Source organism: Hemicordylus capensis, chromosome 8 (assembly GCF_027244095.1).
Source record: "Hemicordylus capensis ecotype Gifberg chromosome 8, rHemCap1.1.pri, whole genome shotgun sequence".
Taxonomy (NCBI): Eukaryota; Metazoa; Chordata; class Lepidosauria; order Squamata; family Cordylidae; genus Hemicordylus; species Hemicordylus capensis.
This window is the reverse complement of record NC_069664.1, coordinates 8,593,508-8,614,270: the sequence shown is the minus strand read 5'-3', so window position 1 is coordinate 8,614,270 and position 20,763 is coordinate 8,593,508. Positions and strand designations below refer to the sequence as shown.

General features: G+C 47.5%; 1 protein-coding gene across 10 annotated transcripts in view; it reads right to left on the bottom strand.

The window, feature by feature from the left end:
- Positions 1–20,763, bottom strand: part of PLEKHA2 (pleckstrin homology domain containing A2) — an 82,810-nt gene that overhangs the window by 22,434 nt on the left and 39,613 nt on the right. For all 10 annotated transcript variants that reach the window (XM_053269965.1, XM_053269964.1, XM_053269961.1 and 7 more), the window contains 2 exons: positions 19,706–19,803; positions 9,930–10,037 (listed from right to left, as the gene is read on the bottom strand). In XM_053269965.1, coding sequence (XP_053125940.1) covers positions 9,930–10,037; positions 19,706–19,803 — 206 coding nt within the window. The remainder of the gene's footprint in view (positions 1–9,929; positions 10,038–19,705; positions 19,804–20,763) is intronic.

Genomic DNA, 20,763 nt, shown 5'->3' with positions numbered 1-20,763 from the left:
CCACACTTTAACCCATGATTGTCCACAGTTGTGTGAGCTCACTTACTGGGTGTCTCTGGGCCAGTCACTTATTCCTTAGCCCAGCCTACCTCACAGGGTTATTGTGAGGATCAACATATCCAAGTACACCACTCTGGGCTCCTTGGAGGAAGAGCACAATTTGTGTAACAATAAATACACATTTAAAAATACAAAAAGATTTCCAGTTTCGCCAATACACATTGGTCTCCACTAGGAAGCATTGTTCCTCTCTTTATATTTGTCCTAAGCCTTCCTCATTCCCAGCACCTTAAAAAAAAAAAAATCAAACTTGACAGAGCTCGGGCATAGGAAAGCCTTTTCACAAATTTAGTGAATTTCACAGTTATACCGTTTTACCATCCACAGTGTTGAAAGGCCATAGTGCTGGGATTCCTGTTACAGAATGTCTGTGTCCACGTTGGTCTGGAGAAGTGGATGGTTTGATCCATCTATTTATTTTATTGTAATTTTTGCAATGGTTTAATGTGATGTATTTATCTGGGCATTGGTAAGGCTTTATCCTGGGAGGTCTCTGGGGTTCTATGCAAAATATTTATTAGCTGATACCATTAGCTGAGAAATAGCCAGCTTTTTAACTTTTGCCATCAAAGTACTTGGCAAACTGATAAAGTAAAGTGTGTCCTCGAGTCGGTGTCGATTCCTGGAGACCACAGAGCCCTGTGGTTGTCTTTGGTAGAATACAGGACGGGTTGACCATTGCCTCCGCCCGCACAGTCTGAGATGATGCCTTTCAGCATCTTCCTATATTGCTGCTGTCCGATATAAGTGTTTCCCATAGTCAGGGGAACATAGCAATGGGGATTCGAACCAGCAACCTCTGGCTTGCTAATCAAGTCATTTCCTGCTGTGCCATTAGGCGGCTGGCAAGCTGATACCAACTGTTTAATTGCTCTGAATTATTCTGAGAACGTTTGTGTTTGTAAGTGTCCCATGAATTTGTTTCTAACATCATTGTTTTAACTATCTAATTTTGAGTCAAATATCCTTGTTATGGTTATGGCTAAACAAATAAACTGAATGACTGAAACTGTGGCTTCAATACCCTGTACCTTATGCCGAGAATGCAGGGGGGAACAGACACTTTTGCATAATTTACTGAGGCAAGAGGGGGAAATGCAGAATTTAGGTTCCCTGGGCACTGAACGTTAGTTTTAATGTTGTCGTGGCGTGGAGCTTTCCCAGGCAGGTGGCTTTACTGCAGCAGGAAGTGCCTAAAACTAAGGCGCTTTGAGCACTGCACCAAAGTGCTACTTTTTTAGAATGCGCATAGTGCGCGCTAACTGCGAATCGTCAAGGAGCAAAGCTGAAGTTTGCCACTGGATATATGTCCCCTTCTGTCGCTGTACTGACATCGCTGTAAATGGTTCCCTCGTATTAAAACACACACACACACGCCTAAGTGTGGTGAAGCTGCGTTCAATTGCCATTTGGAAAAGCTCCGGGAGTAAGGAGAAACCACAGTGCCCATTTTCTTACCAGAAGTACAGAGCTGGGAAGAACTATCTGGCACAGGGCCCAAGAGGACAACGGCCGCTACCAGCAGATAATATGATAGAAAAGCGAGTGGGTAGGATGCGAGAATGGCTGAAGGGGTGTACAGTTCGCCCACAGAGAAGGAAGAGAAATGCGGGGAAGTTAGCTAGCAATAAAAAAAAGGCCGTTTGCTGAAACCCAGAAAAGCAGAACTGCTTGAAGGGTGTCGCGTCGTTGAAAAAGCCCCACCGCCTTGTTCTTTAGAAGAAAGCAGGATTCTGTTCCCTGCATAAATTACATGGGTGAGTGCCTGCTTACTGGATTTAGAGAGTAAGGCTCCTTCGTGACAAAAGGGACAGGCACACTGGGCCATTGTGTAGCCCATTTCACTTCTTCAGCATGGCAGGTTCCCTCCGCACAGGGGCCCCACAACAATGCCCCCCAGTGTCCGTGCCAGGCTGGGGGGAAGCCGCCGGCTTGCGGCTAGAGCGGAGAGCCCGGGGGCCGGGGGGGGGGGGGAGAGAAACAGCCCCAAAGATGACATTTGTCCCTCAGGAGCGTCAGGCTTTTTTTTTTTTCTTTTTTCTTTTTGCCACAAGTCCCGCAGAGAGCTTGGCAGAAAGAGAATGAGAGCAAACAGGGAAGGGAGCTTTCAAAACAGGGATGAAAAATGAGGCTCGGCTGAGAAGGAAAAGAAAGTTCTGTTAGGGAGCCGGCCGTGAGGTAAGCATTCCGGCAGCTGGGCTGAGGTTTCACAGATGTATGGCCCAAACTGACCCGAGCTTAGGAAACGGCCACGAGTGGGATCAGCGCCATTCCAGCATTCTAGGAAAGAGGTGTTAAAACCAAGAGACTCTTCCCCTCCTTCACGAGTCTTGGACCCCTGGAATTGGTGCTTCCTCTTCCGCACTCTCCAGAGCTTCGCTTGGAATCAGCCTCAGGCCCCGAGTCACCAAGGGGGACAGGTTCACACGCAGAGTGTTTTCCCCTCAGCACTCAGTCACCACAGCCAAAGTGGGGATGGAGGCAGGTTCCAGGTCAGAAGGTGGAGATTTTAGGTACGCCGACGCTGCGCCCCCTCTTTTGTAATAACTAAGCATGGCCAGTTATTCTGGCTTGGAGTAAACGACAGGAATGTCAGCTCTCCCAATTTCCTTGAATGTGCACCAAACAAGGTGGAGGGTGCAGCGGGCACAGCTGTGAGAAACTGGCACCGCTGGAAAAGGGCTGGGCAAGCAGGTCCCTCCCTCCCTCCCTCCCTCCCCACATGCTAGGTTTTATTGTATTTTATAGTTTTAACTCGGGGGCACATTCATAAATGGCACCCTACCCAATGCCAACAGCCACCTAATGGCGCAGCGGGGAAATAACTTGCCTAGCGAGCAAGAGGTTGGCAGTTCAAATCCTTGCTGGTATGTTTCCTAGACTATGGGAAACACTTATATCGGGCAGCAGCAATATAGGAAGATGCTGAAAGGTGGCATAATCTCATGGGAGATGGCAATGGGAAACCTGTCCTGTATTCTTCCAAAGACAACCCCAGGGCTCTGTGGTCACCACGAGGCGAAACCGACTCGGCAGCACAACTTTACCTTTATTTACCCAATGCCAACTGAACTGGTATAGTCCTCTTTCCCACCTCAGAACTCTGATGCTAGCAAGATATTGCCCTGAGGGGATGGGGCTATAGCTCAGTGAAAGAACATCTGTTGCCCACACAGAAGGTCCCAGGTTCACTCCCTGGCAGAACCTCCAGGTCGGGCTGGGTGAGACTCCTGCCTGAAACCTTGGAGAGCCATTGCCTGTCAGGGAAGACAATGCTGAGCTAGATGGACCAAGGCTCTGACTCAGTATACGGCAGCTTCCCTATGTTCATGGATATGTCCTTGACAAAACGGAGCATGGCACCGAGCGAGTGGGTGCCAGCAAGGGTTTCAGCCAGCCAAGTCGTTTAATTAAACGCACAGAGGGCTCAAGCCATTCATTAAGCGCGACTCTCATAAAACGTGCAGCTGGTAGCAGCTTATACCGAAATGCAGGCAAGCCTTCCTCTTGTAGCTCAAGCACCCAGCATGCCACTGGTACAACTTGCTTCATTCCCTAGCCTGCCCCACCCCGAGGGCTCAGGGCGGATAACAGCACCTGGACCACAGTCCGACAAAGCCGGTAATTAAGACGCTGGCATGCTGTATCGAGAGCCGATCTACCTGTTCAGCAAAAGCACCCTGGACAGTTCGCCTGGGAATGTGCCACTTCAAAAGGCAGGTTGGGGGAGCTCTGTAGCTCGCCCACGTTTAAAAAAATATTCCCTGCAAGGAAACCCTAGAGCACCAAATCTCAGTGGGCCCGTTTTCAAGACCAAAAGCTGGGTGGGAGAAGCATCCCGCTAGGCTCCCAGTCTTGTGTCACACTCTCAGTCACTCTCTCAAGGTGCGGAAGAGAGCTAGGGATGGGCTCAAAACCACCTGGCCCGGCCACGCAGGGTCCCACTGCGCAGGCGTGGTGGCCTCCAAAATGGCCGCCACGCCAGAGAATAGGCCCGGAAAGGGCCAAAGATGCCAGAAACGGGTGGTTTCTAATAGAAGGAAAGCCGGTGGGGGGAGGGGGAACCTCCATGGACACACACACCAGCCACCATCTTGGAAAAGCCCCCCCGGAGGGGATAAGTTAACCCTGGAGGCGATAAGGGGATTATCTTTTCTTATTGTTTTGTTGTAAACCGCCTGGAGATTTGCATTTTGGGCAGTATATAAATGTTTTAAATGAATAAGTTTTTTAAAAAGAGAATTTTAAAAAATGGTCGTAGGACACCCGAAGCGGGGGTGGGGGGAGTTCGATGTCGAACCGGTTCGGATTCGAGCCGGTTTGTACACCCCTACAGAGAGTGATTAATTATGCACTAACCCCAATCTGGGTAGGAGGCGTGGGACATGCTTTTAAAGCCATCCAAGCCGGCACATCCTATGGCAGAGAATTCCACCGGTTAATCATGTTCTGGGCGAAAAAGTATTTCCTTTTGTCGGACCTAAATTTCCTGGCAATCAATTTCATGGGATGACCACTGGTTCTAATGTTGTGAGAGAGGGAGAAGGACTTCCCCCTATCCACTCTCTCCACACCATGTGTAATTTCATAGCCCTCTATAAAACTGAAGTCTATTTAAATAAAAGGTTCCCCTTGGTCACCTTTTCCCTAAACTAAAAAGCCCCAATTGTTTTAGCCTTGCCTCATAAGGTAGGTGCCCTAGGCCCCTGATCACCTTGCTTGCTCTCTTCTGCCCCTCTTCCAGTTTTATAATGCCTTTTTTGAGGCACGGTGACCAGAACTGTACATAGTATTCCAAATGCAGCCACCCCATAGATCTGTATAAGGGCATAGCAATATTAGCTTACGATCCGGGAAGTGACAGATAAAAGCATCCCACTAGCCACCTAAGAACCAGGATGCTGGGCTTGGGAGTCCCTTCTTAAACTCTGGAGGACTCAATGAAGGCAAACGTTTGCTCTGGAGGAAAGTGTCCAGCGTCTTTCCAAGAGTTTTAGGACTTGCAACACTGGATAAGCAGTTCTCTCTTCTCTTCTCTTCTCTTCTCTTCTCTCTCTCTTTCTCCAAAGAGCATTATAAAAGAAGGGAGATGGCACACTTTCGCCCACACAGGCTGGTTGTACTAACAGAAGCAGCTTTGCCCTGGATTTTGTCATGCTCAAGGGCTGGGCAGAGTGGCATAATTACCATGGTGCCCTTTTTTCTCTTTCTTCTTTTTTATGGTCTGTGCTTAAGCGTAACTAGGGTTGCATAGAATCTGGACTCAGGGGGGAGAGGGGGGAATTCCAAATATTCCAGAGCAGGGCTGCACAACCTCGCCCCCAGCAGTTGTTGGACTATAACTCCCATCATCCCCAGCCATAGTAGTTAATAGTCAAGGATGATGGGAGCTGCAGTCCGACACCTACAGGCAAAGTTGTACAACTTTGTTCTAGAGGCATAGTAATCCAAAATTCCGCAGAATATTTCCATGCAGAGAGCCGGGGTGTCACCCAGTGGCTATGACAGTGTGCCAAGAGGCTCAAAAGTTCTAATCCTGCATCATTTGAAAGTAAGCGGCTCTCTCTTAGCAAGCAGGCATGGACACACATACACTGACCTACATTAGAGGGTTCTTGCAAGGATTTATGCCATCATGCACACGAGGCACTCTGCACGCACTATATAAATGCGGCATTTCATTTTATGTTATGCAAATTAAGCATATTTCCATGCAGAAGCACCTCATGGCTTGGCTGGCTGCTTCTTTCTCTTCCCTCAGTACTTATTATTCTTATTTATTCTTATTTATTATTTATTCGATTTCTAGACCGCCCTTCCAAAAATGGCTTATTACACAGAGAAATAACAAATAAATAAGATGGCTCCCTGTCCCCAAAGGACTCACAATCTAAAAAATTTAGACTGCAGCCTCCCATACTCCATGTGCTAGGCCGACAAACTTTGGACATCAGTACCAGGGACGGAGTAAGCCTTTTGCCACCTGTAAGTGGCCAAGGATTCGCCATCTCCACCGCTGCAGCAAGGGTAGGGGTGGAGGGAGAAAGGCCCCCCCTTTTCTCCTTAAAAAGGTCAGCGAAGGCCACACAGCAGTGACTGCGGGGAGGGGGGGCGAGGGGAAAGTCCCCCCTTTACCTTTAAAAGGCTGTGCAAGCAATGGGACGGCAGCAGCTGCAGCAGGGAGGGTGGTAGTGGGCCAAGGGGAAAGTTCCCCCTTTAAGCAATGCCGCTGCGTGGGCAGCAAAGGAGAGTTCCTTCCATCTCCCCTCTTCCCACCCAAATGACTGCACGCCCCCGTCTGCAGTCTGTTATGGGCCTTTCTTCGCACGTGGAGAAAGGCCCTCCCTGCAGCTGCCATCGTGCAGCCGCCGCTGACCTTATTCCGCTGCACACAGTGGCGATTTTTAAGGAGAAAAAAAGAGAGGCTTTCCCCTCGCCCCCAGAGAGCAGCGGCAAAATTTGCAGCTCCTCAAATTTTGCCGCCGTAGGCAAGTGCCTACAATACCTCTGCTTAAACCCACCACTGAGCAGTGCCATCTCAGGGGTCGAACGCTCATAGTGATTTTTGGCCACCCGGAGATGGAAAATAGGTGAAAGCACTGTTGCACTTGCAGCTTTGTGTGTGCTATCACCTCTTCTTCATCCCTACCCACAAACGGTCTGGCACAATTGCAATCATTTTTGAACAGAGCAAAGGGCCAGGGCCAGGTTGAGGGTAAAACAAATTGTTGTCTTCTCTCCATGGAGTAATCTTTGCAGGACATTCCTGCTAGTTTTCATTTCCATTCCTCCGACATCAATACAATTTTATAGTAATTTTTGTGTTTTTAAAACTTCTCAAAGCTTTTAAGACACTCCTGCACATTTGGCCACTGCAAGTCCGGTGGCCAAGACAATGAAAGCATGAGAACACTCTGAAAGCTGAAAGTCTTGCAATGTTCAGCCACGTATTTTCCATCTCGAGGGGTGCAGACCTTGCCAAAAATCACTATGGGCAATTTGTCCCTCCAGGTGGTACCGACCACCCCAGTGTGTCATGCACAACAATGGTGTTACAGAAATAATCAATAAGCCAAATTATCATTAGCCACCTAATGGTGCAGCGGGGAAATGACTTGACTAGCAAGCCAGAGGTTGCCGGTTCGAATCCCTGCTGGTATGTTTCCCAGACTATGGGACACACCTCTATTGGGCAGCAGCGATATAGGAAGATGCTGAAAGGCATCATCTCAGACTGCACGGGAGGAGGCAGTGGTAAAACCCAGTCCTGTATTCTACCAAAGATAACCAAAGGGCTCTGTGGTCACCAGGAGTGACCACAACGGCACACTTTACCTTTACTTTAGACTGTGAACTGCCTAAGGACTTGTGTATAGTGTGGTATAAAAATGTGTCAAATAAAAATAAAATAAAATAAAATAAAATAATGATCTATTCTGCTTTTGCTAGTCACAGAGCTGTGTAAAACACAGAGACCCCTCCCCTCTGTCATCTACAAGTCCAGCATGGACTTCTCCTAGCTTCCCACTAGGCACCGCGACAGAAAGGTTGGAAGTTATCCTCTATAGTTGTAAAAATGCACTAACAATAAAATTAAAAATCATAAAACAATAACAGAACAACATGGAACAGCAGAAACATTAGAGTGGTTTAAAAAAACCAAAAGCAGTGATAAACCAGCCGGAATAGAGATTCAAAGGCATTTCAAAGGCCTCCTGAAATTTTAAGGTCTTTTGCTTATGCCTAGAAACCGATCAAAAAGATGCTATTTGAATATGATTTTGCAGGGAGTTTGAGAGAGAAAGAACAGAGCCACCACAGAGAAGGCTCTGAACTTCTCCAGCCAGACTTCTCATGACAGCAGGACATGCAAAAGGGCCTCCCTGAATAAGGAGGGCAGATTCATGTGGGAAGAGGTGGAATCTTCCCCCCAAGTTGTTTAGGGCTTTGAATAATTAGCACCTAGAGCCACAACTGGAAACCAACTGGAAATCTATGGTGCTGCTGCAGTCAAGTCAAGCCAACCTATTCCCGTTGCAATATTTTCCTGCTAAAAATTGGCCCCTTCAAGCTGTGATTTCCTGTAATAGCTGGCTATAAATGAAGAGGGGAGGAGAAAGGCAGTACTGGCAGGCATCTTCTAGCAAGAAAAGTAGAAGGCTTAATTCCTCCTTCCTTGCAGTTCCAATCAGGATCAAGCTCCCTGCAGTTGTTCTTGGAGTGGTGGGGGGGAGGATTTGCTGTTGGAAGCATGCCTCTGACAACTACCTTCTAGCAAATGGGGTGAACAGCTGGTCTTGTAGTAGCAAGCATGAATTGCCCCCTTTGATAAGCAGCACTCACCTTGGTCTGTATTTGGATGGCTGAGCACCGTCTGCTGTAAGATATTCCCCTTAGGTGATAGGGCCACAGCTCAGAAGATGAGCATCTGCTCGCTGCAGAAGGTGCCAAGTTAAATCCCTGGCAGCATCTCCAGGTAGGGCTGGGAAACCATGGAGAGCCACTGCCAGCCAGTGTAGACCAGGCCTGCTCAACTTTGCCCACCTGCCAGCTGTTTTAGGACTACAATTCCCCAGCCACAGTGGCCAATAGCCAGGGATTATGCAAGTTGTAGGCCAACATTATTCATTCATTCATTCATTCGAATTCTATACCACCCTTCCAAAAATGGCTCAGGGCGGTTTACACAGAGAAATAACAAACAAATAAGATGGAACCCTGTCCCCAAAGGGCTCACAATCTAAAAAGAAACATAAGATAGACACCAGCAACAGTCACTGGAGATACTGTGCTAGGGGTGGATAGGGCCAGTTACTCTCCCCCTGCTAAATAAAGAGAATCACCACGTTAAAAGGTGCCTCTCTGCCAAGTTAACATCTACAGGATGGCCGAAGTTGAGCAGGCTTGGTGTAGACAATACTGAGCAAGATGGACCAATGGTCTGACTCAGTAGAAGGCAGTTGTCTATGTTCCTAAATGTCTAGCTTGGCCCTTTAACTACCCCACTTCAAGGAAGAAGAACCTGCTCCTTTGTGCTGCTGAGGTTCTACAGTCTAGAACTGCTGTGACAGCTGCTCTGGGCCTCACTTGCCGAAGCGGCTTCCTCCACACCACAGAGGATATCCAGCCAGCAAACCGATGCGTTTGATGCTCAAGAGACACCCACAAGAACTGCAAACTGCTCAGGGAGGCAGGAAGCAATGGGGTATAAGCTGCTGGCTTGATTTGCTCTGCTGGCAGCTGTTCTCTGGAAGGCCTTTCCCAGCCCTACTGTTCGAGATCCTTTCAAGTGGGGAAGCCCCAAACCAGAAATGTTCTGCATGCAAGGCACGCACTCTACCACGAAGCCATGGCCCCTCTCCAAAAGAAACCTGTCTCTCTGCACTGTTCCAGTGGACAGAGGAGGCTGGGTTGAGCAGCTATGCCAAGGGAGGAGAGCTGGTCTTGTGGTAGCAAGCACGACTTGTCCCCTTAGCAAAGCAAGGTCCACCCTGGTTGCATGTGGATGGGAGACTAGAAGTGTGAGCACTGGAAGATATTCCCCTCAGGGCAAGAGCATCACAAGGTTCCAAGTTCCCTCCTTGGCAGCATCTCCAAGACAGGGCTGAGAGAGATTCCTGCCTGCAACCCTGGAGAAGCCGCTGCCAGTCTGTGTAGACAATACTGAGCTAGATGGACCAAGGGTCTCACTCAGTATATGGCAGCTTCCTATGTTCCTATGTAAATGCCCCAAATGTCATTGGACTACAACTCCCAGCATCCCCAGTCACAACAGCCTTTGGCCATTGAGGCTGAGGGATGATGGAAGCTGTAGTAACAACATCTGTGGGGATCCACATTTGAGAACCCCTAAGCTATCCCGTTCTCACCTGGTTGACAGAGATTGGCGTCTGCACAACCACCCCACCGATTATCTCTGTCTTGTAGGGGCGCTTTGCAGCATCTGTGGTTGGGGGCAAACTTCCGCCCTTTGGTACCTAAGAGAGAAAACAAGACAAGTTAAGTCTGGTGCACAAGGGTCAATCCTACCCTCTCAGAACCTGCTAGACACAGGATCCTCCTACACCAGGATTTCTCAAACTTGGGTCTCCAGATGTTCTTGGACTACAGCTCCCATCACCCCCAACAATAAACGATGGGAGTTGTAGTCCAACATCTTTGGAATGCGCTCCTTGCTGAAATGAGAACCTCCCCATTTGTTCACCCAGGCTTTTGATTAAATATTGTTTTAATAGTTTTAACATTGTTTTAAAATTCTTTAAATTGTTGTAATGTTTTAACTTTTTTGTTATTTATTATGTTTTAACTAATGTTTTAATCTTTCCATTGTCATTTATTTTGTTTTAACTAATATTTTAACTTTTTCTGTTTGCTTGTTGTAAACTGCCCAGAGACGTAAGTTTTGGGCGGTATAAAAATTTGTTAAATAAATAAATAATATTGAGAAACCCTGTTCTAGACCACTAATCCATTTTCTGAGCACTGGTCTCAACTGCTGTTCTGTGCCATATTTAAGTTCTGAAGCAATCCAGAGTACTGAAAAAGGTTCTGATGTATGAATGACAGATGGAAATACATATGGAATGCACAGAGACTCCTCTGGTTCTATTGATGCATCCTGGAAATAATGAACCAGATTTATTTGCCTACTAGAATACCAACTTCTTTGTTCTGTTTTCTTTCTTTACAAGCACTTCTTTGTTTTGGTACAAGATCTTAAGAATCTCGCTAACATATTGTGACAGACTGGCACAGCCCACCAAAGCACACGCACGAACCCCAAATCTGATTTGTGATACCTAACAGTTAAACACCTGTTGTCTAGGTAATAGGGAGATTACACATATTTCAGACACCAAAATACATTAATGGAGTATGTATTTATTCTTCTGCTGATGTTCTGCATTTGCAATCTGCAGGCTTGGAATCTGGATGCAGGTTTCAGTATTTTAGGAATCGCAGCTGTACTTTAAAAAACAAAACAGAACAAGTTCCCAGTCCTTAGGAATGAGAGAAACTAATGGAACATCCACATGTTGCAGGACAAAAGTAATGCATGCATCATTTGTGAACAATGTTGGCATTCTTTAATGGCGGAGCTTAGGGGTGTCTTCCTCTGCCCCTTCCAATTGCCTGTTCTGCAGATATTCAGACATCCTCCCACAAGCTGCAACAGTAATACCATCACCTCCAAAACAACCTATGTGGCCCTTTGGATGCCAGCGACCATAGGTGTAGCATCCATTGGACAAGAGGGTGCAGCCCCCCCCCCCGCCCCCAGTGGCGGCAGCAGGAGGGCGGGCTTCTCCCTCCCACTCCTGGCCGGAGCACCGGTTCTCTCGGGCCTGCGGGCCTGCATACTCTGAATATGGATAGTGTTGCATGTCGTGATGTCACGACACATGACGCTATCCATACTCGGAGTATGCAGGCGGTGGGGCGGAGGGCAGCCTCACAGGGGGGTCCTCACAGGTCCTCGAGAGGGGGCCCTTGCAGACGGAGAAGACACGGCTTGGGTGGTGGGGTGCGTGTGTGCTTTGCATGCGCGTGCATCACCACCCCAGGGGAACTTTGTCCCTGGGCCGTCGGGCAGCTTGCTACGCGCCTGCCAGCGACTCGGAAAACTCTCCGCATCCATGCCCACTGGGCTGTGCACAAGTCAGGGATTTTCCAGCGCGGGTCCCCAGATGCTGTTGGACTACAACTCCCATCGTCCCAAGTTTGAGAACCCTTGGCGTACTCAAAGGTTGACCCACCTGCATCAGATTCCGTTTAAACCAGAGGCTTTCAAGGTGCAGGTCAGTCCTGGGTTTCTCTTGCCTGGAAGCAGGAATCGATGTCTACAATCTGGTGGCAAATCCAGGGTGGATGCCATCCCAGAGGCAAAGGTGCTCTGTGGGCGGGGCTGGTAAAACTGGCTTTTAAGAGGCCGACACCCAACTGGCCTAGTTCCCTGCTGCTTTGCATGGCCTGAGCTGGAACCACTGGGCACACACAACGGAGGACAGGAGAAACGTTGGATTGCTGGATGAAGGGGGCATGCAGTTGCTCGGAGCACTCAGAGCTAACCATAAGGACATTCCATTAAAGCAAAACCCCATTTGGTTTATAGGGATAGTGGCAGCTACAGCTGAGCTCCAAAAAGCAAAGAGATTTCACAACCCATAATGTTCACACCATGGGGGCATGAGACATGAAGGCCAGGGGTGGGGAGAAATTGTAGCCAGCATAGCATAGTGGTTAGAGTGTTGGACTAGGAGCTGGAAGATCTGGGTTCGAATCCCCATTCAACCATGAAACTCACTGGGTGACTCTGGGCCAGTGACGTATCTCTCAGCCTAGCCTACCTCACAGGGTTGTTGTGAGGATAAAAATAAGCATGTACATTCTGTACACCACTCTGAGCTCCTCGGAAGAAGAACGGGATAGAAAAGTTTTTTAAAAAGTAAAGATGTTTTTTTAAAAAATTAAAGATGTAAAAATAAAATAAATAGTGTTCGTTTTTTTAAACGGGGAAAAATTGGTTCCCCCCAGTTTTTTCCAGGCCACCACATTTCTAGGCGTGAGACCTGAGATGTCCAAGATACGTTATTGGCCTACGAAAGCATTACCATGGAAACACAGTTGGCTAGCTCCTCTGTACTCCAATCTATTACCCGTGCAGCTCTACCTGATGAATGGCCAACCTGCCGACAGCGCAGGAGAGAGAGGAGCAAGCCAAGCTGCCTTCTTTGGCACCCCTACTGATCACTACTGATATCCAGAGAGCCAGAACAACATAATTTCAATGCCCAGGATCTTATTTATCAGACCTGACAGAGATGAGACTTCTTAAAGCCTTTTCACTTGCTAAATTAGGTTATTTATTTATTTGTTTGTTTATTTATTTATTTATTTACACAGTCAGACAGGTGTGATTGACTGGTTTGTTTTATCCAGACATCGAGTCCTTCCCAAGGACCTGGGATGGCTGAATTTTACTATCAATGTTGTTGCTGCTGTTATAGATATCGTCGCAGAATATAGGCTGTTCCCAGTAAAGCTGCTTTTTGTAACTGGCTGATGGTGATTTCTGTGGCCCCTATGGTGTTGAGGTGCCCTTCAAGGTCTTTTGGAACTGCACCCAGGGCGCCAATTACCACTGGGATTATTTTGGTCTTTTTCTGCCACAGCCTTTCAATTTCAATTTGTAGATCTTATTAATTATTATTATTATTATTATTATTATTATTATTATTATTATTACTACATTTATATCCCACTCTTCCTCCAAGGAGCCCAGAGCGGTGTACTACATACTTAAGTTTCTCTTCGCAACAACCCTGTGAAGTAGGTTAGGCTGAGAGAGAAGTGACTGGCCCAGAGTTACTCAGCAAGTATCATGGCTGAATGGGGATTTGAACTCAGGTCTCCCTGGTCCGAGACCAGCACTCTAACCACTACACCATGCTGGCTCCCATTTGAATGCAAACCAGGACAGACCCTGCTTAGCAAATGAGACAATTCATGCTTGCAATTCAATGGTGAATAACAATTCACCATTGGACACTTATTTAGCCCAAGATGGCAAGACTCTGTGTATTTTATTTCAAGGAAATCAGTCAATCCTCTGATTTTAATGATTTTTCCCCTACTACAGTAAAGCTGTCAGAAAGAGTTATCTCTATCCATAGAGTACTTCACACCTAGTGAAAGAGGGACCATTACATCTGAACAAAAAAACAACTTCTATAAAAAACAAATGCACTACGCTCAAGTTTATTTGTGATCCCGAAGGTCTATGTAAGAACTGTGAAGCAAGGGTATATGTTGTGGTTTCAATTTAACTTCCTTACGAACGCACTATATGTCCAAGTTGGTTTTGTGTTTGAACTGTGGAGCAAGGGACAGGTGTGGTGTCCTAGTTAGTTTGTGAATGATCAAGAGGCTGTATGAATCTATTAGGGCTTGCATAATCTCCACCTCAACCACCACCAAATGCACTCGGGCCCAGATCTGTGGGTTTGTGGGAAATGTATATATATAGAGAAGATGCTTATTTTGCAGCCAGAGGTGAAGGGAAGTAAACTCATTAGGACTAGGGTTCAAAACTGTCTCGTTGCATCTCTGCCTTGGTCCATCTAGCTCAGGATTGTCTGCACTGATTGGCAGCGGGTCACCAAGGATTCAGGCAGAGATCTTTCCCAGCCCTACCTGGAGATGCTGCCAGGGATTGAACCTGGGACCTTCTGCATGCAAAGCAGATCCTCTGCTATGGAGCGACAGCCCCATCCCACTGGACGACTCCTAAACCGTGATATTATGAGAAAGGGGGGAAATGTTCTGCACACTTTTCTCCACCCCGTCAAACTTTTTATAAACTCCCTTCATGCCTCCACCCTGCTTACAAGCAGGGAACTGCTGTGGCCAGAGCCGTGACCTAAGAGATCCCAGATCATTCTCAAAAAGAAACCCATCGCGTGACCTCAGGATTTCCATGTTGCAGGATTCTGAAGCGAACTGACACAGACATGCCCTTCAGTCCCAAGTTTCCCGTCTGTAATACAAGCACACATAATGAGCAGGCGTGGCTCATCCTAACGAAAGGGGTGGCGGGGGGGGGGGGGCGGGCAAAGGGGAGACTCTTCTTCCTGCAGCTCTGTTTGCTCCTCTCTCCCCCATCCCATTTTAAACGGTTGGTTGGTTGGTTTTGGTTTTGGTTTTGGTTTTGGTACACCACCCCGAGCCTTTGGATGGATAGGGAAGTACAGAAATGTAATTTAATTCATTCATTCATTCATTCATTCGTAAGGTGGTATAGAAGTGAAACAAACAAATGTAGATGGTGCTGAGCTGGATACACCAATGGTCTAAAGGCAGGTTCATAAGAGCCCTGCTGAATCAGGTCCAAGGCCCATCTAGTCCAGGATCCTCTTTCACACAGTGGCCCAGCAGATGATGATGATGATGATTTTATTTTATATCCCGCTCTTCCTCCAAGGAGCCCAGAGCGGTGTACTACATACTTGAGTTTCTCCTCACAACAACCCTGTGAAGAAGTAGGTTAGGCTGAGAGAGAAGTGACTGACCCAGAGTCACCCAGCAAGTCTCATGGCTGAATGGGGATTTGAACTCGGGTCTCCCTGTTCCTAGTCCAGCACTCTAACCACTACACCACACTGGATCCCCAGCAGATGCCTCTGGGGAGTCCACAGGCAAGAGGTGAAGGCATGTCTCCTCTCCTGCTCTGCTCCAGTCCAACTGGTATTCGGGAGCATCTTAACTTTGAATATGGAAGTACCCTATTAGCTGCCATCAGGACCAGTAGCTATTGATAGACCTGTTCTCCATGAAATCTGTCCGAGCCCCACTTAAAGGCATCGAAGCTGGTGGCCACATTCTATATGCCATTCTATAATGGCATGACCCATTATAGATCTGCTATAGATCAGGAAAACACAGCCAACCCTACCCCGCTCGTGTATAGGATGCAGATGTTTGCAAACACAAGTTTGTCCCCACTTGTTGTCCGCCCATGTCACAACCTAAGCACGCATCTAAAGAAACAAACCAATGGGCACATCAGTCCTCCACTGACTTCAGAAAGCTAAAGAGCCACCTTTCAGGTTCGTTTCTCAATGGCGAAGACAGTAATCAGTGCTCAAAACAGCAATTCTCATAAGCCAAGCTTGGCCAACCCAGGGGGGAAGTTGCCCAGCTCTCAGGGCCAGGGAAACAGGAAACAAGCAAGCAAGGGAACCTAACTTCCTGTTTCAAAAGCAGCACCACTCTTGAGGCAGGAAAGACGAGGCAGCCTTGAGGCTGCTGTCAAACCATCACTGGCTGTCGAGTACACACAGGGGCCCAAGCATGCCACAAGCTGTGCCCAAAGAATCAGATGGTGCCACTCATGTCCTCCACAGCAGAGATGCTACCCTTGTTTCTGTGGATAGTTCTACCTCCACAGGGCTTTTGTAAAGCCATGGAAAACCAAGCCGAACCTTTATGGTTTAAAAACAGTTTAAAAACCCTGGAAGGCCAGGCCAAACAGATAGGTCTTAAGGGCTCTCCTGAAGGTCAATAATGAACTCAGATTGCAGGTTTCTTCCACAGCCCAGGAGCAGCTACAGAGAAGGCCCACCTCTGAGTCGCCACCAGATGTGTTGGTGGTATCTGAAGATGGACCTCCTCAGATGACCTTAACGGTGAGGTGGGGATCATGCAGAATAATGACCGATAACCATGAGAAAAGCAAAGTGAGTCATCCAGGCTCCTCTGGAACCCAGCCCCTGATCAAGTATATCCATTTCTCCTCCCTCTGCCGAAGACACTTCCCACAGACTGCCTGCTACTTCCCACAGAGTCTTCACCAATGCATGAACACTCTACTGCAATTGTGCCGTCAGACTCCCAGTTCTGAAGATTTTCTCTCAGTGTAGGCTTCTCAGTGTCACGGAAGGTGACTCTCAGCACTAAGTTCTGTGCAGTGGCATGCAAAGCACATCGCAGATCAACAACGGATTTTGCTATTACCAGATTGCTTAATCCTATAAAATTTGGAACACTTAGGGACACTTTGGAATGCTAAGAGTTGACACCAACTTGACGGCACTTAAACAATCAATCAGGGATTGTTTTAGTGACAATTGGACTGATGTGAAGTTTCCCCTGTATGAATTGTATCTTTTCAGTTACTGATCACAGACCCTAATAAAGATTTTGATTTGATTTGATTCGACTCGACTCTAGCCAACGAAGTTTCTGTGACCAGGAACATTCTATTCAGGTGAATTACACTCACACGCTATTGTGCAGTCCTGAATTTTGCAGTAAATTGCCTCGGGAAGAGTTTTATGAAAGGCAGCATATAAACTGAACGATAGATAGATAGATAGATAGATAGATAGATAGATAGATAGATAGATAGATAGATAGATAGATAGATAGAAATAGTCAGTCCTTTGGAAAAGCCCTGATCTTTTGCCGAAAAACAAGAAGACATTCCAGACACTCAACACTGCCCCACCCCACCCCCATGAATGCAAATGACAGGATGCTTCAATGAATTTTGTGTTACCTTTTTACTCTCGGATAAGTATGCAGCAATTACTCACAAGCAGTGTTTCCTGTAACAGGGATTCCCAGTTGTTGTTGACTACAACTCCCATAATCCCCAGCCAAAGGCCACTGCAACTGAGGATGCTGGGAGCTGTAGGCAACAACATCCGGGAATCCCTGTTACAAGGAACACTGCTCACCAGGTGGCCAGACTTTGTGTATCAGCATGGAACGCGTGCTGTGAATTAACAGCTGGATTGTCCAATCCCCGATGGAATCGATTTATTAAATCTCCATTATATTTGAAACACCTCAAGTTTATAAGACCGAGAAGTGGGCTAGACGATTTGCTTTCCATTCGTTCCAGTGGCAGTGTATTGCATATTTCTGTCGGTTGCATGCTTCTGCTATGGTATATTTGTTTGTTTGTTGCTGGCCACAGACCGTAAGAGAGTGCCGATCAGGACTGAGCAAGGGATGTGTGGCAACAGCAGACAAGCTTTCTTTCACAGTCCACGTCTGGTCTTCTCACCGGGAACCCCTGGACATGTTTCCAAGGAACTTCAGGGCTTCCTCAGCTGGGAAAACCTGCTGACGCAAAGAAGTCCAGCTGCAGCTGTTCAGTAATGGAACCAGGGAAAGGCCAAACCCGAAAACAGCTGCCTAGGCAGGCGGAAGGTGAGAGGCGGCAGGTAGCTGCGTCTGATCTCCCTACCGCCTGTGTTTGGAGTGGCACAAACACTCCTGAGTGCCAGGGCACAAGTTCAGACTCACAGCAGGGCTTCCTTCCCTGCAGGCTCCATTGATGTCGCAACCATCTGAGGGAAGCAAACACATCCATCTGAGCTGGGGCCATGGCATGGCCAAGTTTGGTTTGAGAGGTTTCACAGATCCCACGTACATCTATCAATTCAAAGAAAGGAACTTGCCGGACCCCCCCACCCCCTTGGCATTTCACTCACACAAAGGCTAGCAGAAACTCCTGGGACCCAGGGGTGCAGATCTGAGGCATTCCACTCCCCCCAATTTTCTGTCCTGGGGAGTAACAAGACTGGGGGGGGAAGATGGGCCCCTGCCCCAACACCTCCTTAGAACATTGGGACACAGGAAGCTGCCTTATACTGAGTCAGACCCTTGGTCCATCTCACTCAGTATTGCCTACACAGACTGGCAGGATTTTCTCCAAGGTTGCAGGCAGGAATCTCTCTCAGCCCTATCTTGGAGATGCTGCCAGGGAAGGAACTTGGAGCCCAGACGCTCTTCCCAGAGTGGCTCCATCCCCTAAGGGGAATATCTGACTATGCTCACACTTCTAGTCTCCCTTTTGTATGCAACCAGGGCGGACCCTGCTTAGCTTAAGGGGACAAGTCATACTTGCTACCACAGGACAAGCTCTCTTCCCTATAATAATAATATTAGATGTAGGAACATAGGAAGCTGCCATATACTGAGTAAGACCATTGGTCTATCTAGCTCAGTATTGTCTACACAGACTGGCAGCAGCTTCTCCAAAGTTGCAGGCAGGAATCTCTCTCAACCCTGTCTTGGAGATGTTAGGGAAGGAACTTGGAACCTAGATGCTCTTCCCAGTGCAGCTCCATCCCATAAGGGGAATATTTTACAGTGCTAACATATCAAGTCTCCCTTTCGTATGCAACCAGGGTGGACCCTGCTTAGCTTAAGGGGACAAGTCATGCTTGCTACCACAAGACCAGCTCTCTTCCCTCTCTTCCATTTGTCCCCCCATTGTTCAGTTCCCAGCTAAGCCCCTTGCCCCATTGTCTGCACCCCTGCTAGTCCCACTTTCCATGTCCCGTTCAAAGAAAGCCGACATTTGGAGGGCGGACATTCAGGCAGGATTGAAGGCAAAGCCAGGTTCTTTTTTAAACGTAGAATCCTCCTCCAATTATCATGATCGTGCATCAAACAGAGAGGTGGAATATAGGACCATGAGAGCAGCCAACCAGTTTACAACATAGGAAGTTACCTTATACTGAGTCAGACCCTTGGTCCATTTAGCTCAGCATTGTCTACACTGACTGGCAGCAGCTCTCCAAGGTTTCAAGCAAGAGATGCTGCCAGGAACCTGGGACCTTCTATACGCACGCAGATGCTTTACCACTAAGCTATGGACCCATCTCCTAAGATGACTATCCTACAGGACTCACAGGTAGTCTCCCATCCAAATGCAAACCAAAGCAGATGCTGCTTAGCAAAAATAGCAATTCATACTCATTACCACAAGACCAGCTCTCCTCCCCCAAACAAGATGGGTAAAACAAAACCCAAAGGCAGTGAAAGCAAAGGGGAGTGATCAGTTTCATCCTCTTCGTTGCTTCGACCTCCCCCACCAAATTTAAAATTCTAGCAGAAGAACTTTTGGGCAAGCCCTAATTCACAGAAAGGCCCACTTCAAGAGGATCACCCCCAAATGTGACAGTAGCAGCTTGTCTTTTCCTTCATCATGAACTTCAGAGCAAGCTAGTTCTTGTCTTTTGAATAGCATGTTGTCTCTTTTTCACTGTTTGTGAGCTGGTTTGGCCAACATACGAAAACAAACACACAGAACGGAGCACGAATGGAGAGGCGGACACTCAGGGTAACGTACCGTAATCTTGCTGGCCCGATTTAGTGCCTCTACCCAATCCTGCAGATCCTTTTGGTCACTGGCTTGCAAGAAATAGCGCCGAGACAAAGCATTGATAACTATGGACACAAAGATCAGAGGCGGAGGTCAGCTATTGTTCACGATAACAAGCATGTTAGGTCTGTTCCTACTAACAAATGTTAGGTCTCTGTAGCAGTCTCTCAACCTTCTAAAGGGACCCTTTTTCCCAGGGAGCTGAATCGAATCTGAACCCAAAAACTCTTCAGAGAGGGTTTTTTCCCCCAGCGACCCAGAATGGAACCAGCATCTAAAGTCTCCTTAAGCCCATTCACAGATTATGTTCAACACTCATACAAGAAGTCTACAAAGCACACAGGTACATATTTTACATAGGTACAGCTATTCACATGTTCTGCTGAACGCAGCTACAGTGCTACGCTTCCTATCTGTACCAAGCATTCGAAAGGCCTGTATCCGGGTTCAGTTTTAAAATGAACACAGGTACGGTCATTCATAAAAACACATGTACAAGTGTACAGACATCTGAGACTAGAAGTGTGAGCACAGTAAGATCTTCCCCTTAAGGGATGGAGCCGCTCTGGGAAGAGCATCTAGGTTCCAAGTTCCCTCCCTGGCAGCATCTCCAAGGTAGGACTGAGGGCGATTCCCACCTGCAACCTTGGAGAAGCCGCTGCCAGTCTGTGAAGACAAAACTGAGCTAGATGGACCAATGGCCTGACTCAGTATATGGCAGCTTCCTATGTTCCTAAGTAACATTCCATTGGCACCAAAGGAAGCTTCTTTTCGGTGGCCAACCGCAGTTTCAGGGGTGCTTTTCACATCAGGACCTCACCACAAGGGGAAAGAGTTAAATACTTGTCTTCTGGTGGGTATTTAACTTTTGTTTTAAAGCACAAAGTGTTTAATGTGTATTTAATACAACCAGAGGTGCACCTACGTAATTTTAGAGCCTGGACCTAAAGGCCTTTAGAGCCCCCCACCCCCCAATTAAGCATCATCATGCTCAGCTGGGTGATCACACCACCCAGGACAGACTA